We start from the raw sequence: 19,550 nt of genomic DNA, 5'->3' as shown, positions 1-19,550 counted from the left end.
TAATTTCGATATTTAAAACTATACTACATTGAAGTGCCCCTATTATGGATTTTTGAAAATGACCTTTTATGCAGTGTGTAACATCTCTAAGTGAATGAAAACATCCTGCAAAGTTTTAAATCTGAAAGAGCACCGTGTGTAAAGTTATTGTCTTTCAAAAGAAAGAGTCGATTCTGAATCATTGAAACGCGTCATTTTTCAAACGAAACCCAAGTTGGTCTTTTTGCATTGGTCTGAATGAAAATGCAAATAAATTTTTTGCCACTAGGTGCCGCTTTTGGAGCAGTAAAAATAGCGGTTTGTCCAGTTAACGCTGTACACAAAGCAGCACTGCGCTCACAAAAGCCCCTTTCACACCGCTTTAGTTCCAGAACTAAAAGTACAGTACTAAAGTACTGGGACGATTTTGCGCGAACTATTTTCAGTACCATTTAAAAGGGTTGCATTCGCACCGACAGTGGGTACTAAGAAGTGATGTAAGCCGGTCGACAGAGACGTCATTTGTGCGCGGCGTTCAACAACGAAAACAAAGAACAACAACGTTAACAACAGGAGGATGGAGGACGCTGTGATCGGAGCTGTGTTGTTGTGTCTTGCGGGGTTCACAATAATGGACATGGAATGTCGACGTAACATACGTCAAGCGATTAAAAGATCGGAAAGGAGTTCAAAATGTTCAAAAGTGCCTGCACTTCAGCGTCCGTCCATCTATCGCTGTTCTCCATTCTTGCGAAATAGAAGTTGATGCGATGTTTACACAGTATGTGTTTACACAGTGTTTTAAATCATGGCAGGTGAGGGCGTTTTCGTACGCGTTTAGCCAATCAGCGTACACTTAGTTCATATGGAACTGTTTTAGACCATACTCTGAAGTAGGAGCTAAATAGTTCCTCCAAACGGAGTTCCGGGAACTAAAACAGTTCCTAGTTCCCGCGGTGCGAACACGCCAAAAAGTGGGTAGTTCCACAATTAGTTCGGGTACTATGAAAAGGTTCCTGCGGTGCGAAAGGGCCTAAAAGCTGCTTTATCAGGCATTACAGGCGAGATGAGATGAAAATGAGACCAATCACCGCAGATTAGCGTCATGCAAAGGAGGGGTTTGGAAAAATTAATCATTGAGCGAATAATTTGGGAGTTGTTGAGCAAGTAAGGTAAAAATAAAATGCATATTATAAAGACAATGAAAGTGTTTTTTTGACCTTGCATGCAGGTCAACCCGTTGTTGGGGACTCCCAAAACCAAAATATGAACCTTTCATTACTCATAATAGGGGCAATTTAAACATCTGCATGAAACAAAAACAGCAGATGGGCTGAATGAAGCACAAACTCACTCTCTGGCAGCAGATGGCACTAATGGAACAGCAGCAATATAGTGCTCCATTGGTTACCACTAAAAGCAGCGGTGCGCTTATGAATGTTACTTTAATATGCATTATACAGAGTCAAGATGAAAAGAAAACACCATCTAAACTTTTCTGAAGACAGCTCAGTTCCCATCAGAAATACAGTTTATAAGCTCCCACTCCCAACTTTATCGCGATTCATTTAACATCTCAACCAGCTTGAATCGTCACATATTTGTATTGATTCTTAACTGGCTCGAGGGGCATTGCTACGTCCCTAAAAGAAACCTTACAAAAAGCAAGCTATGACAAGCTGATGCACATACTGCAAGTATGACAGTCTGAACTCGTCTAAAAATGCCCTAAACTAGGAAAATCTTTAGAATACAAAAGCAATGACATACAGACTCATTCAAAAAACCCTTGGAGTTGCAGCAAAAACGATTAATCCCAGCTCATTTCAGTCCTACGTCAAAGGAACGGACAGATGGATCAAGCAATCTGCTCGGGGAAGACACAACAGTGAGAATATGAGAACAAACATGACTTATTTTCACAGATTAATAAATTCCCCTCACACTTGCATTGTTCGTCTGAACAATTTTTTAAGCTAACCTGAAACCTGAGCTTCAAGAACCAACAATAAAACCAATAAATGTAAATAACGTAAGAGTCGTTTGTAACTGTGCTCAGTAGCCTGAGCTCGTCTGGTCAGGCAGCTGAGCGTTTGAGTGTGACATCATTTACGAGCGAGTGCGCGTGTGTGTAACGCTGATGACAGGCTTCGGGATCCAGGCGAGAGCCCGAAGAGGTTTGGATGTCACAGTCGCGTCTGAGCGCTCTCTAATTACAGAGAACTGTTCCGCTTGTCAACACCGCTGCTCTGGGTTGTCGTGCTAATCTCGTCAGTGTTACCGCAGTAATCTGAGATGTGCCAAATGGCACCATCAGATATGTGAATCCAACACTTTCTACAGATGGACACCTACTAAACACAAAACTCATAACTAAGGCTTACAGGAATAGTTCGCCCAACCATGTCATCATTTACTCATCTATTTTACGGTGAACATACTTCAAATGCTTTCTTTGTCCATAAAATGGAAGTCACTCAGAAGTCGGAACCAAAACTAACTTTCTTCAAAATATCTAATTGTATTCCCACAAAAGAAATAAAGTCAGGTTTGGAACGATATGAGGCTAAGTAGATGACAATTTTTCAATTTTGGTTGAACCAAAAATTAAGTATGGTTTACAGCCCATTCTTACAAAATGTTATGCTGACAGGAAGTGAGCGTTTCAAGGTAAATAGTTAAATGTCAAGTTACTGAAGCACAGATGCCATTATAAAACTGAGATTTGCTTAGGACATTGTGTGTTTAGCCAGTCACCTTCTGTGACCAGAACATTACAGAGATCTAAAGAGAACTAAAACTGAATTACCGTAGAGAAAATAACTGAATAAATGAATACAATTAGTATTATTATTATTATTATTATTATTAATAATAATACTTTATATATTTGATCATTATTTTCCACAATCTATATAGCTATCAGTTTTATCTTTGTTTTGGGCTGTCCAAATATTAAGCTACACATTTTCCATTGCCTTAGCCCGTTTTGAACAATTATCCAAAAAATGCATAAAAATAAGCTAGTATTTAACTGTAAATATTATTGTTGGGTGCTATTCTTTGGAGAACTACCAAGTGGTTAAAAAAACAAAACAAAAGTATATCAGTCAAACCAATGAACGGTCTTCACAAATATGAAAAACTGCATAAAAAGAGAGTGATAGGAAGAGCAAAAACACCTTCAAATGAGCTGGGAAAAAATAAATAAATCAGAGAATGAACCATACACTTCAACTTGCACAAACATGCAGACTCACTAAACGCACAAATGCAAAACCACTAAACCACATAACACACCAGGTGACAAACTTCATCCAGATGAAGCAAATCTCTGCCGTTGTAACACAAGCAGACGGCAGTCCGGTGAAAGAAGGTCAGAGAGGGTAGTGCATTAAGCTCCGAGGTAACAAAATCCCTGCAGGCCCGAGATCTTCATCACATGAACACATATCAAATGACACACAAATGATCACAAATTCAACTTTTGTCATCACAAGCCATTAGGAAAGAAGATATCCTCACATCATTGGGTAACAAATAACTTTGGGCTCAACAGCTTAGCTAGAGGTGGAAATGCCAATACTGTCACAGTAAAGTTGATTTTTTCTTTTTTTTTAATGTCATTTTGGTAGTGATGCACCAAAATTAAAAAGTCACTATACAGATGCAGCCTGGATAATGTGAGGTTTTTAAACATCTAAAGTGTTTTTCCAATGAGGTAGAGCAAGTACGTTCCAGCATGACGTGGCCAGAACATGCTCACCAACATTGAGACTTCCAGCAGAGAATCCAGATCAAGGCAGACGTCTGATGAATCATACCTCTTATAAATCACCTCCATTTGTAGAGATGCAGGATTGTAATTACATGCATTTACATTCAAATATGGACAAAGAACATAAGCGTGACAAAGCTGCAGCTTGAGACCACTTAAGGGGGAGGTTGCAGTGAAGAAAGGATCAACTCAACACCTTCACCTAACATCAATTTTGCAGAAACAGATCACAAATCCATTTCATGGCTTAGCTCTGTAGCCACGGTTAGGATATAATCTCACCTCAGCTTCTTGTAGGTGTAAGACTTCTCTTCTGCTAAAGCAATGTTCTTCTCAAACTTTTGAGGAATAGTTCTCTGGAAATGTTTTACTCTTTACACCAAACCTGGATTTTTTTTTACTCTATGTAACACAAAAATGAATCATCTTGTCCCACATCCCCCCTTAGTCTGGACCAAATGGTTCACTGAAAATTGCTCAACTCAAAAGATTTGAGTTTTTACCCTTTTTTTCCTCTTATTATAACTTGAAAACCATTTGGCTCATTATGAACTGTCATTATATGGAGTGTGATTATTTATTTATAATAAAAACAGAAGAGAGTTTTTTTATTTTTTTTATTGTAGCAATATTTCACAATGCTACAGTGTTTAATGCATCTTTGATCAACTAAAATATTTAGCTAAATGTTTTGACAGGAAAAACTCTAGCATTAAGACATCACCTGTTTCTCTCCGCTCCTTGTTTTTTTTAATAGGCCTACTTCTTTTAATACTTCCAAACCAGAATTTGACTAGCCATCTAAAACAAACAAACATAGGATGCAGTGGCTATATAACCATCAGGAATTCCACTTAAACACAGTGTCATTCTATAGTTCTCTCACCTTGTGAAGAGGCAAAACCATGAACGCTCCTCCACCACTGGCCTCCACAATTATGGCAACAAATCTGGGGTTGACTGCGCAGAATGCGCTGTCCCACGTGACCCGGGACACCCTGATGTCATCATAGCACTGGTCATTCTTCACCGCCTGGCCGAACACATGCCGGAACTTACTCTGTCGCACAACCCGTTTGAACATATCTGCAGAGGAAAAACAGGACGAGAAATGATGAATGAAGCCATCACATGAACGCTCGAGTGCTTTCACTGAACAGACATGAGCCACGTACAGGAAGAAATGGTTGAAATGCCATGCATTCATACTAACTTTTCTTAACGACAAGTAGATCTGCAAAAATTCAATACATTTCAAGTGCAATTCAATTCAAATTTCAATTTAGGCACACAATCATAACATTAGTGCGCTACAATCTGTAATCCAATGGTGTTGTGTGTAAATAGCACTTTTACAGTGCTTAAACAGGGTCTTAATCCACTAGCTAGTTTAAATATAATCCTAAAACATGACAAGTGCTGCAACAGTTGCACTAATTCAAGTCAATAATTACCTGAGCAGAACAACGGCACTTCAACATGACAGTTAACTGCTAAAACTGCCAAACCTTCACATGATTTCAAAGTGTCTGGCACACAGAACAATGATGAAATCCTTCTCAAAGAGCTCCGCAGAAAAACAAAGCCAGTTCAAAGTGGGACAAGTTCGTTTTGACAGAACACGTACCAGATGGGTTCACTTTCACTATCGCCAATATGAAAAAGAACTAGAATAAATCCCCACTCAGAACACATTACTCACCCTATTTCACACAGCAAACTCCATGTCAGCATTAACACTACACATTGGTTTCTATGCAATCTGTTTCGGCTTGTCTTGCATCGGTTCTAAAACAAACCTGAATTACGAGAACATTCGGTCTTCGAGCCATTTCCCAATGAAAACAACTGAGGTCCAACTAAAACAGTAGAAACTCTAGGGCTGGATAGAGTCAAAAGACAAGAAAAAGCTAAATACTACCCTCTTTGCTCAGGGAGTGAGAAACAATGTGATTACAGTAAGTCTATAACGTAGTTAACACCCAGATAAGCACATTTAGACCTGCATAATAATTAAACACCTTCAAAACAATCTGGGCTGGTGCAAAACATTTTGGCAAGGGTTCTTGCGAGGGAGACTCTGTGCATGATTGTAGTAGTATCTTACCACATACGATTATTAGTATAAACAGTATAGTGACTAACAGTGGTATCTCCGCTTGTGTCAGTGCCAAAATCATCAAACAACCTTGTCAATCAATGAAGGGTATGACCTGAAAAAAATATGGTTTCACTAATAATAAACATATTGCATAAAGCATCCATATTTGTCCATGCCCATGTTGATTAGAGTATTAAAAACTTGAAAAGTATTAATTTAAGGTACATTTAGAACAGATAAAAATGTGCGGTTAAGTTGCGATTAATCACGAGTTAACTCATGACAATCATGCGATTAAATATTTTAAATTGATCGACAGCCTTAGTTTTTTCCCCAGTTATATTTTTTATATTAGCCGTCAACAGTGAACGGTAGAGGGCGGGGTCTCCTGAGGCCAGTGGAACAGCGTGGGGGAATGTGGACAGGAAGCAGTTCCTGTTGGTGGGTGTGGCTGTTTGAGGAGAAATGTGACCTTTGTTTCCTGATAATACAGTGTGAAGCACAAAAGGTTTTACACCAATCACATGCTACAAATTCTGTCTCAACACCATGGCTATCCCACTGTACAGAAGACATTCAAAGACATCAACTCCCATACAACAATTCTAATACACATCTGTCAATATGTAAATAATCTTATCCCTTCATTTGATAAAACCACTGTTACTAGAAGTGACAATCTACTGTGTTGCATGTCAAAACTTTAATACAGCATTTAAAAAAAAAAATTCTATAAATCTCTAGAGAGAAAAAAAAAAAGATGCATTGTGACTTTCATCTTGTTCATAGATCAACAATTAAACAATTGTGCAGACACAACGTAAGAACAGCACCTGTGTTAGAAGCGGCTTTAAAATCATGAAATGGATGCATTATGATGTACATTTGAATGTAACTAATCATGGAAAGAAAGGAAGGACTGGGTTCTCTGCTCTGGATGTAGATTGGAGGCAGATGAATCTTGGTTGTTCAATTTAAGTCCAGCACACATCACCTGATTTATATTATAAAACATATGCGTGGATAAATCATTTGCATTAAGATAAAGCATATGCATTCAGAAAGTAGAATAGCTGAATTTTCTTTTCATGCCAACTTATCCTGTAACCAACAATTCTTAATGCTTAAACAAGATTTAACAAAGAAAAGAAAAACCACCAGATAAAAATGCAGGGTTTTTTTTTGTCTTTTTTTCTTGGCCTTTATTATTTAAATTATTTGCCCTTATTATTTTTATAATAAAGGCAATTATTATAAAAATAATTATTTTATAATTATTTGCCTTTATTATTATTTGCCTTTATTTACATTATTTCTATACACAGCGACAGCGAGAGATGAAACTGGAAATGATAAGAGAGACTAGGGGATTGAAATCGGGAAAAAACACTAGTCAAGCTCACTTGGGTGATCTGTACATATGCCGCAATGCTTGCAACGCCCATCAGAACATGTCTCATAAAGGTTTTTAACTCTTTGGTGAATGAGTTGACTACAGTGAACATGCCTTCAAAAGGCAGTTTTTAATCATATACAGTCATGGCCAAAAATATCAGCACCCTCGGTAAATATGATCAAAGATGGCTGTGAAAATTAATCATGTTCTATTACAGCATAAATGTGAAATGGGTAACAAGAGAGTTGATGCAGTAGTACATTTGGGTTTATTTGACTGATTTATTACATTCAAAAATATTTTTGTAGGTTAATAATTTAAAAAAGGCATATTTTTGCTCTACAGGTTTATTTAGGTTACAGTGTGTCACTTTAAAAAAAAAACAAAAAAAAACAATTTTGAAGAATAACAAACATTATATTCTTGTTTTGAAGACAGAAAACAATCTTCATAGAGCTAGGCGATATGGCCAAAAATTTTATTTATTTGTTTTTTCCATATCAATACCATATTGATATTTATCACAATATTCATTTACTACTAATGAAAAAAAATAAAAATTTACAACAAACAGCATTTTCATTTTTAAAATGCAATGTTTGAAAACATGCTGCACAACAAAACTGTATAGGCCCAAATCAAAACGGACTAAAAATATCTTGGCTGTATGACATTTCTTAAAAATAATATTATTATTGTTACTTAAAGTATATTTTCACATACAATAGTACTGCATTTCTGTTCTGAGTTTGATGAGTTAGAGTGTGTATGACAGTTTTTCACAAATGAAAAGTGTGTGAATTGACAGAGCAACTTTAAAGGAACACAAACTACAGATACGTCAGTTGGACACTCTTTTGTTTCTATGACATTTTATTAACAAAAGGCCGCCTGATATTGGGCAGATAAAGCCATCTCACACTTCCTCCAGCACCACAGAAGGCCTCGCACAGCACACTACTATAGCAGCAGGCTCGAAACATCACACACGCTCCAAACAAACTCAACTGCTGCGATTTCCTCATTCTCACCCCTTTCATTGCCTCATTTCCCATAAGCTGCTGAGGTCAACTGCCTGAGCGTAACATAAGTTCAGAAACAACTGCAATCTCTTCGGGAGAACAAGTGGAACCGAAAAAGGTTGTTTGGGCAGCAGAGACAGCTCTTCACAAGTCCTGAAAAAGCAGATTTAGATTCAACAAACTGTCTTTTGTGCAAATAAGGATGTACACAACAACAGACATAGGGAACGTTGTGGTTACACTGCTTCTCTTCTACGTTACTGCTCCGCTGATTAAAGCAGCGAATGAAATGAAGCAACAGAGAGCTACAAGACAACAACCCTAAATTCACAAGACCCAGACTTTTAACTTGAATAAGACAGTATGCTAGCTTAGCAGTCTAATTGAATTGCTTAACAACTGTAAATTAACTGAAAAGAGACATTTAGCCTATGTAACTATTTGTGACTTTAACAATTAGGGTTACAAAGGGACGGAAAACTAACAGTAAATTACCGGAAAATTTCCAGATTTTTTGGAAACTTTCAGAGTTTCCAGAAATTTACCAGATATTTTTTTTCGCCCCTTTGCAACCCTATTTACAATGTGCTATATATCATTATATGATTCATTATACTGATTTATTTGTGAATAGCCTATTTCAGTTATAATAACCAACAAATTATTTAAATTATTCACTGATTACACTGCAATAATGCAGCAGGTTACAACTCTGAACTTTAAGAATCAACATCACATAGCCATATCGAAAATAAACAAAATAATGTTTAATGTGGATTTATTTATTGGCCATTAACTTCGTTCTGAAGATTAGACTACAATGTAGGGCTGCAACAACGAATCGATTAAATCGATAAAAATCGATTACTAAAAGCGTTGGCAACGAATTTCATAATCGATTCGTTGTCGCGCGACGCGAGACGTTGATTATTTAAAAAAAAAAAAAAACTTTAGTTGAGCGGAGCGGAGTGAACACACTCGGTCTCTCTTGCGCACGGATGCTAGCAGAGTTTGGCGCCTCATAAATAAAAAAAAAAAAAAAAACGAGCGGAGGTAGAGGAAAGATACATGGCGGAGGCAGAGAAATCCGTCGACCCAAGTCATCCAAGGTGTGGGAGCAGGGGCGGCGTTTGCGTATGGCAGAGCATGCAGTTGCCATACCCTAGCCCAGTCAGGTGCTGTGAAAAATTATCCAAACTTGAGTCGCTTATAATTCGTTTTATTATTTTAAATCAGAGAGTTTTAAAATAGTAAACCAATGATAAGCATTAAAATAAGTCGTCAGTAAAACTGTAACGCCATTGGATCATCGAGCTCTCAGCGAGACCTCGTAACTTCACCCGCCTCCGTTCAGATTGACGCGCACAAGAGCCTGGAGGAGATGAGATCTCTGCTTTTTCGCAATGCAAGGGTGAATAAATAATTGGTGTTTGAATAGTACAGCGTTTTCTTTACTCAAACACTATGTCAGTAAAGGATAATGTTTTTGTGTGTTTGAAGAGTGGAGAACAATTAGTTATTTGCTCTCTATATATGTTTTAAATATCCTGTGCATTATGTGCATAAGCGCTTAATTTGAGATTTTGGCCAAGTGTATTAAACGACAAGAAAAAACTAAGCGCCCATATAGCTACAATCAAAGTTATATAACCTGTAAAATTGATGAAAGCATAATGCACTTATGCACTGCATAACAGTTACAGCCGTTCTAACGACAGACAAAACACTCCATCTCCGTCATTCTCTGGTCAAAAACATTATTAACTCCATTTGAGCTTGATTTTCATATAATGTTAAGTGCAAGTGTCTGATACAATACCAACGCTAACGACGCAGTGTTGTTAAATTATTTAATTTTTTGCAGATGTAAAGCATACATGTGTATGTTTTTTGTGTTAGTCCATTTTTATTTTATTATTATTATAACAGCTCAGGGATGTTCAAGGAGCAACATGTTTGTGCACTTTCTAAAGATTTTAGTTCTGTTTTTGAATAAAGGGTTGGAAATGAATGCTTTTCTTTTTATCCGATTCATCGATTAATCGAAAAATAATCGACAGATTAATCGATTATTAAAATAATCGTTAGTTGCAGCCCTACTACAATGCAAATAATCCTACAATATTTTAAAAATGGAACAAAACAGAAACTTCAAAAACGTTCTCAGTAATCCAAACTGAGATAGAATATATGGAAAAAAAAAAAAAAAAAAAAAAAAGTGAGTGAAAATAAGTGACGACAAAAAATTTTAAAAAATGCTTAAATTGAAAATATTTTAAAATGAACAGGAATCAACTGAATTGGGGAAAAGGTTAATTGGACAAATAAGTAATAAATAAAGTGGAGCAATAAATAAAGACTGAAATGTGGGCAGATAAATACATGGAATTGTAAGAATTAAAAAAAAAAAAAAACACCAAACCATCACGCATAACCTCAACATTTTCCTTTGCAAGCCTCTGCAAAGGTTCTGTCAAACATTCACTCTCGCCTGTAGCAACATTATGCTTGCGTGAGCATTCAGAGGCACTGCTTGCATTCTTTTGCCTGTTTTAATCAATCACTACATCATCTCTATAATATAAAACAAACTCGATATACATTCCGAACAGAAAGGTGTAATTCAGAACATGTGTAAGTCAATACCTCATGATTGTGAAATTCATCATTCACCACACCTCAAAATCAAGATAAAATCAAAGTGAATCACAGTTTTCCTCTCAATCCACACAAGCGGCAAGCATCGCTGCCATGACAAATCACCGCAAACATCCAACATTGCTACGCTTGCAGTGTAGACTGTGTAAAAAGTGCACTTGTAGTATATTCATAGTCATTTCCTCTGGGAATAATGCCTCATAAAGTGATAATCAGATGGTTTTACGGTGCCTGAAGAACCTCACACAAACAGCTCCGGAAAAGATCCTGTCTAGAATGGTGTTTAGAAACAATAAAAGACAGTAAAGATTGGAGTGAACTCTATGAGAACCTTTGTAAAATGAATTCGAATTCCAACGATGCCCATGGGCTATATAGAGCGACCCAAACGGATCATGTTCAACATTGCTATTAATGAGATAAGACTCTCTGACTGTGTCAGCGCAGCAAAGTGTTAAACCATTAAATCTAATCTAAATGAACAGCGTAGCCTGTAGGGATGGGACGATACACCTACCTCCCGATTCGATACTATCACGATACTTGGTGCCGATACGATATGTATTGCTTTTTTTTTTTTTTTTTTAAAGATTTTTGATTCTACAAGTATTGAGATTCGATATTGCTGTGTGTTGCGATTTTTGTTTTGTTTTTAACTCTAGACCATGGGAAAAAGTTGAATGATACACTTAATATACAGACTCACAATAAAAAATAAAAAAAATAAATAAAAAAATAAACCATCTTAGCAGTGACTATTGCGATGCGATATTACAATTTATTGTGATTTTTGTTTGCTTAAGTCTAGATGATAGAAAATAGTTGATTATACCCTTAAAAGAGACTGTATACGAGTCGTCATTACCAAAAACAATGCATCACATCTTTCTAAACTTTTATTTTAGGAGCATACAGTGTGTACATTTAAAGTACCTTGAACCATGAAACTTTAAAGTACCAAAACCCTGAACTTGTACATGAATATAATAGTTAAACGTTCAACAAAGTGAGCAGAAAAAAACACTTAAAATAAAGTGCTGTGTTACTTTGCATACCATTTTAGTCATGTTTAGTCATGTTTTCCCAGCAGTTGGGATTCAAAACGTGAAGGTGTAGAAAGAAATCTGGAAGAGGTTTGATCCTCTGACTTCATCATGGTTTTGTTTTCTCGCGCCAGCTTTAAACGTATATGACGTCATCTAATGCAGCAACACTGTGCACGCAGACCAGTCACTGTATGACATCAAAGCACCGCGAGAGCTACAGAGAACAGACGGCTCCCACTGATCTACATATAATGACGGCTCCGCATGCTTTCGAATTGCTCTCGTGGTACTTTGATTTTATACACTGATCGTCTGCGTGGTGCTGCTCCAAGTCGAACACACCGATACATTTCACCCTCTGTTAGAATTACAAAGCGCTAACTTCTTAGGAAAAATAAAATGATGAAATAAAAATCGATTCTTAAGTAGACCAATCGATTTTTAAATTGTTTTAAAAAGCATCGCAATAGTTAGGTGAATCGATTTTTTTTCCTCCCACCCCTAGTAGCCTGTAGTCGTTTACAGCTAAAATATGAGGCTTCTATCGATGATATTGCTTTCTCCAGTGGAAAAATAGCTACGCAAGAACTTACAAGCTACGCAATATCGCGTTCATTATCGAAGGCGATTCATCTGCAATAATGAATGCGATATTGCGTAGCTTGTAAGTGAACTACGGCTCCGTGTATTAAATGCCACTCCATTTGAAAACAGGTGATGGAGATTTACCGCTAATCAAGGAACCGGCTTTACTGACGAGATGCGCATGCATATCGCATGCGATATATCGCCCAACCCTACTTCTTTGTATTATTTCATAACGTGACTTTTTCGGCACGACTCCAGTCCATCAATTAACGTCTGGTGAAGTGAAATGCTGCGTGTTTGAGATATATCGCCCAGCCCTACAAAGAAGTAACCCCACAATTATTGGACAGTTTCATTAATGGCATAAATTAATTATGACTAAAGAACACAAGTACCAAGTGGAATGATTCCACTTCCATGTGCACATGTGGAGATAGGATTCACTTCATAAATTAGAAGAGCTGCACTTGATTTGACATCTGCACCGCTCTGAAGACCTGACGTGGCATGTGAATCCAGATGAAACGTGTTGACCTTGTGCTCAATCTGCTCAGCACTATCCTGCTGCTGGTATTTAGTCTCTACGCCACACTGACAAACCAGAATGTCACAACATCTCTTCCACAAAGGCAATTCAGAGATACTCCGCTTCACACTTGCATCTGCTGTGCCAGAGGTTAGCATGGGGTCACAACAACCGTAGCGCTCTTGGCAGTCATGTTGCAGGCCAGGTGGAACGAGAAAAAGCAAGTGATAGCGAAAGGGAAGGAGAGAGGGGGGCGTGGTGCTTTGCGTAGATTTGAATCAGCAGGTTCATGTAGTTGAACTGCGGTCGGCTGTTTAAAGGTGGAGTCTGGCTGTAGTCAAAGTAGAGCAGAGGACTACTGCCAAGTAACACATGGTGAAATCCAGCCTGTATTTACCAACACTCATGAATCGCCTAGCAACACCAGCAAAATACCACAGTAGGAAAGAATGGGGAAAAAAAAGGTAGAACCAAGTAGAAGCAAATTTGGCCTTTTAAGTACAAAACGTACCCAGTTGATTCTGAGACTCAATGCAGAGCTCTCTGATATGTTACTGAGCCACACAGAGATCATTTTCAGCCAAAAAAGGCTACAGTACAAGGTCTATTTTAGCAGACAGCCTATCACAATCACTCCAAACTCAAATGACCCGTCAAATGACTCCTTCACATCATTTTTGAAGGTTTTAGTTTACTTTAAACAAGCGCACACTATAAAACTGAAGCACTGAAGGGATAGTTCAGCTTCATGTCACTCAAGTTCTGTACGACTTTCTTTCCTTTTTGGAAATAGATGTTTTGACAAATGTATCAGTGTTTTCTGTCTATACAATGGAAGTAAATGGTCACAGGTTGGTTCTTCGAATATTATCTTTTATGTGAAAAACTAAAGTCATGGGGCCCTATTTTAACGATCTAAGCGCATGGTCTAAAACGCACGGTGGAAGTGCACTTAGGGCGTGTCCGAATCCACTTTTGTTAGTTTAACGACGTGAAAACGTCAGCGCGGCCGGGTGCATGGTCTAAACGGGTTGTCCCCGTTTAGCATCCCTGTGTGTAATAAGCAAAGTGAACGCGTGTTGTGGACCCGCCCAGAGGTGCATTTTCTACTAACACGCTCTTTAAATAAAAAAATATATATTGCGTCTATGGTGCAGTCTATTTTCAGTTCTTCAAAATAGCAACGCGCCAACGATGCACCTGAACACACCTCGTTTTCAGACCAGCACGCCCATGGGCGCACAAATGGGGGCAAATGCATTTGCTATTTAAACAACGCGGCGCAGGACGGGAAAATGAGAACTGCGTCGGGCTGAAACTAGCAAAAACACTTGCGCCACGCCTTGCGCCGGGTCTATGATAGGGCCCATATAGATTTGGAGAGACCAGAGATAATCAATCCAGAAGTTAGCGCACTTTCTTGTCCCCATTTAAAATAATAATAATAATAATAATAATAATTCAAACTCAAATGTTCAATGTTAATTTGGTAGCCCCTAAAATAGGATTTAGACTGTGATTGCCATTATAAATTGACTCTAAATGTGGAACTTTGAGCAGTCTTGATTGTTACACTTGGATTTCAGCTCCAAGTCTATGAGAAAATGTGAAAACAATTTCATACATGTACTTGAAATGTGATCTAGATCAGTTGTGGTTCCAAGAGGCTTGGACCATCCTGAGCTGAGATATTTGGATGTTTATGGAAACTCCAATAACAAAAATTTGTTGTTGGCCAATCAGCCACTGTGGTTAAACCAAGTAAAATGCACAAAAAAAAAAACGGTACCAATATATAAAGGGCAATCTCACACACAAAATAAAAAATAAATAAAAGCAACCAGTTTTCCACTTTTTTGACCACTTGAGATGGAGTGAACCCATGGTGACATGTGAGGGGAAAAAACAAAACACGAGAGAAAAAAAAAATAAAATAAAAAAAAATAAAAATCCCACTTTCAGGATTGTAATTGAGTATTTTATTCCACACAGGGCTTCAGCCTTACAGTGTACGCTTTGCATTAGACGTATATTAACTCCAAATCTCCTACATGTGATCGGTTTCACAAAGGCTAACAATGACTTCACCACTCAACAGCCCACATTCTGACAAGCACAAAATGCGACATGCTGTATCACTCCAGCACACAATAGCCATCTTGACACTTCCATGAGTCATAAGGCGGCCGCCTAGACCATCCAGCAGCCATTAAGACAGTTACATAACACCATAAAACATCCATTTATACAAATAGAGTCCCCTGTATAACTTTACCACATAATCTGGCCATAATCGGCAGCTGAAAGGCTTGACATCGTTGTCAGCACATACGTCGAAGAATCTTATTCAGCAAGACACTGACTGGAATGGAAATGACCCCTAAAAAGGCAACAATGGGAGTCTCAGAGCGTTGGAGAATGGGAAATGATAATTGTGTGAATTCATTGCCAAGCAACACGATATCAATTCACGACGACAGAGAAGCATTCTGAATTCAGTCGCAAAAATAATGTGTGAGAAATGTTCCACAGCACAAAGAGAGGGATAAAAGAATTAGAACGAAAACAGATCCATGATTATCTGAACTTTAGCCTGCTGAACATGGATTTGTTGGGAAAACAAACTGAAAATAATGTTCAAACATACAGCGAGTAAAAAGCTTATTTAAATTTCAATTAAGGTTGCACAATTTGGCCACAAATATTGTGATTTTATCAACTATCGCAATTTCAACTTTTTAAAGCATAATGACGCTGCTTTAATAAATTCTCAAAATCACATTGCACGGCTCAACAAAACAGATGGAAACCCTGACAAAAAAACAAAAAACTCTGCAACAGGTCAAGCACAGTTCAAGTTGCAAAAAATAAGTGTCATTTACCCATTCGATTTGGTTCAATATCAAAGAATCAGCCTTGCTGTCCAGCCTTGCTGTCTCCAGCTTCCCCTGCACAAACTGATATGAATGCTGCCCACTTACACAATACAGCACAATTCCAACAAACAAACACAACGAGACTGTGATTCCTTTGAACAGCACCAGAAGTAGTCAATGTTTACTTCAGTTTGCGCATTTGTCAGCAAAAAGCAGACATTTACAAAAGGAGTTACAGAATGTTTCCACAAAACATTGTTCTTAAACATTTCACAAATCTTGAACACCACTGACAGATTACGCTACTCCTAATGTCTACAATAGCTTATTTCATGGGCTATTGAAGACATGAAGTGTCTATATCAGGGGTGTCCAAACTACAGCACACAGGCCATCTGCAGCCCGCGAGGGATTTTTAAAATGATACAAATATTCAGAGGTGAGCAAACTACGGGCGTTTTCATCCAGCCCATGAGGCTGTTGGTCCAAAATAGCTAATTTGATGCAATATCAGTAAAATCCAATAGATGGCGCTGTAGCCTAGTGCGGTATATTCATCTGAAACGTGCTGTGATTTCCAAGGCGACTTATATAAACCAACCAAGGTCAAGCTCATACATTAAGATTGGTGACGAATGAGAAAAGGCAAGTGAGTTTGTTTTCAGTTTGTATTGTGCATTTTCCAGCAACCACGCAACTAGTTTCAGTTTCGCTTTAAATATTTAGGCTGGGCGTTTATAATATATGTTTAGAGTGAATGCCACTATAACTTGCCACTGTTTTTTACTTATGTTTTCGTTCTTTTTTCTATTCTGAAAACTGCTAAATTTGCAGGGTTTTTGTGGAGTGTGGGGAATATACATGTTTCTAATGTTTGTAAACATTTTGTTTAGTGGTCGACCGATAGTGGATTTTACCGATAGCTACATTGGACCACACTGGCCGATACCAATTAAGCAACCGATAGTTTTTAAAATGGATACTGAACGAAAACTAAAATAGAGCTTTACCATTTTTAAAAAAGCATACAACAGTACTGAACCATACTTAGTAAATGAATAAAAATTTAGTAATATTAATTATAATGTTCATTAAAAGTTTTTTCATAGTTTACTAATGTTAAAAGAAGAAACTTTCAAATTTAAAAATGAAGCCTCTTAGTAATAGTAAATGTCGAAATGAAATGAACACTAACAAGGAACAATACTTCTACAGCTTTCATTAAATGTTACAAATGGACTCTTATTGTTAAGTATTACCATTTCATTTCAACAGTCATGCTTAAAAATGGCCATCTTAAAATACCTACACAAGAAAATATTAAAATTACATGCACAGGTTCTTGATATTGTATATGTAATTCAAGCAATTCAAGCAGCGGTCTAAATGTGTTTATTTAATCACCAAACGGACATGAGTTTGCTTCAAGAATGAACTATGTTGCATTAATGAGTTTGAAGTTCGGTGTTTAAAATAAACAGAGCAAACGGAAAGAGAGCGCGATCTGTATTGCAGCTCTCTATATGAAGCATACAGACTGTATTAGAGCCACAGAAAGAAACGTTTTGCAGAAAATGCATAATACATAATTTATAGCCTAGGGTGAAGTCATTATGTACATTAACAATGATTTGGGACAAATATAGTGTTATTTAATGGAAAACTATGTGAATGGCGCTCTGTTCCACGGCAGGATTTTCTGTCGGCTGCATTTAAATGCGTGTTTGGAGTTTCCTGCTCTGTGCAAACAAACAACATGTGCTGCCAGTGATTTCCGCCTCTAGAGGCTGCTTTCGTACTGTATAATGACAGCAGACCATTCTCAGCCACTCCAGCAACACGGAAAAATATCGGCATGGATTTTTGCCAATAACCGATAGTTCCGCAAATCAACTATCAGTGCCGATTAATCGGCAGAACCAATGAATCGGTCGACCTCTAGTTTTGTTTATTGTACATTATTTCTGAATAAAATGATAAAATGTGTCATACATCAATCGACTTGTACACCAATGCAACTTATCTGTGTGTCAAAGTGCTCATAAAAAAAAAAAAAAAAAAAAAAAAAGGTACAAGAATAGAACTGCCATGAAGGCCTATGTACAAGTATACACACAGTACAGTAGTAAGTGAGTCAATTTACAACAAAAAACAAAAAGCTTCATTTATCAAACATTATGCGGCCCCTCACTTAATGTGGAAAACTTGATATGGCCCTCGAGTCTAAAAGTTTGCCCACCCCTGGTCTATACCATTGTTTCTTAATATTATACAAGACATTCTACAGTAGAAACCTGTTAATTGGTTAAATAAGTTACCAACAAATACTGCAAATGGTTTAACATTGCATTATAATTAATTTTACTGTTTTCATTAATTAATTTTAATTTTCAGAAGTACAAACTATGAAGAGCCGTATCATTTATGATCAAAAACAGTGAAAGTACATTCCCAGAAGTCCCTACATAACATAATTATATTTAAAAAATTTAGTTTTTTCCTATTTTACCAGGAACAAACATTGGAATGTTCGGTCTTAAATTCTCTGTCATTTAGTTGATGTTTATTGCTTTATTTTCCCTGATTTGTCTTTGTGTGTATCATTGGCTTAGCATGAACTCTGATTCATCATCATCATGGTTTTGGTGATTATCATTCAATTTTAAGGTAAAAAGCAGATTTTGGTAGCTTGAGTAGACTGGTATATTAACATGATATCAATTGATGAAATATATGGGTATAAGTTGTAAAATACGCAGGCACCAATATGCCATCCTGTAAAAGCAACATCGTTGGTGTTTTTTTTTTACCGTAAATTTTTAGCAACCATACCTGTCAGTGTAAGGTAAGGGATTTTAACAAATATCCAACCAAAAGTATTAAGTAAAATCAACGCATAACTCATCTGTGATATGGATATAAGAAATTATTTGAGGTACGATTATGAAGAGGTGTGCTACTACTAAGCGACCAGACTCTTGCTCTCATTGTTTCCTGACAGGTTAATGAGCATTGCAAGCCAACTTACTGCTAAATCAATCTTGACCATAAACTGATAGCAGTCTGTGTATATTCCAAGCAAGTGTAGGGTAATGCCGTGCATCCAGCAATGCTTTTCTTTCATAATGTGCAACTCTGTTTGTCACCATTACGGGAATGCAAAACAATCTACACAGAGTAGCCGAGCAACCCTGGCAAAGACTTTGGGAATTTATTGCAACGTGAACACAAAATGCAAATAACATCCAATAAACATAATGATGTAGAGTAAAAGTTTCTGATTGCAACTACTTTGCTTGGCCATGCTTGTGTTCTGGGTTCGACAGTTAAACCTAGCCTGGGCACTAATGCATAAAATTCCAGACAATGTCCAGAAAGCTGCTGGACAGTTTTCCAAGGAACGTTGTAATGAGAACAATGAGGCAGGGTTTGCTCTCACATTCCTCACCCATTAAAAACTGCACAAATAATACCACAAAGAACCGAAGACGGAATTTACACGGTCACACCAGCCGTGTTAGAAGACTGCCTACATGAACAAAAGTAGTTACAGATGGCCAGAAGTGTTGTCATCCAAAAC

At 37.4% G+C, this 19,550-nt stretch overlaps 1 protein-coding gene across 4 annotated transcripts in view; it reads right to left on the bottom strand.

The window, feature by feature from the left end:
• coro1ca (coronin, actin binding protein, 1Ca) overlaps positions 1-19,550 on the bottom strand; it is a 59,032-nt gene that overhangs the window by 20,133 nt on the left and 19,349 nt on the right. For all 4 annotated transcript variants that reach the window (XM_058775023.1, XM_058775022.1, XM_058775025.1 and 1 more), the window contains one exon: positions 4,644-4,843. In XM_058775023.1, the coding sequence (XP_058631006.1) occupies positions 4,644-4,843 (200 nt within the window). The remainder of the gene's footprint in view (positions 1-4,643; positions 4,844-19,550) is intronic.

Source organism: Onychostoma macrolepis, chromosome 05, assembly GCF_012432095.1.
Source record: "Onychostoma macrolepis isolate SWU-2019 chromosome 05, ASM1243209v1, whole genome shotgun sequence".
Classification (NCBI taxonomy): Eukaryota; Metazoa; Chordata; class Actinopteri; order Cypriniformes; family Cyprinidae; genus Onychostoma; species Onychostoma macrolepis.
The sequence above is the reverse complement of the archived record's forward strand: the minus strand, read 5'-3'. Positions and strand labels throughout refer to the sequence as shown.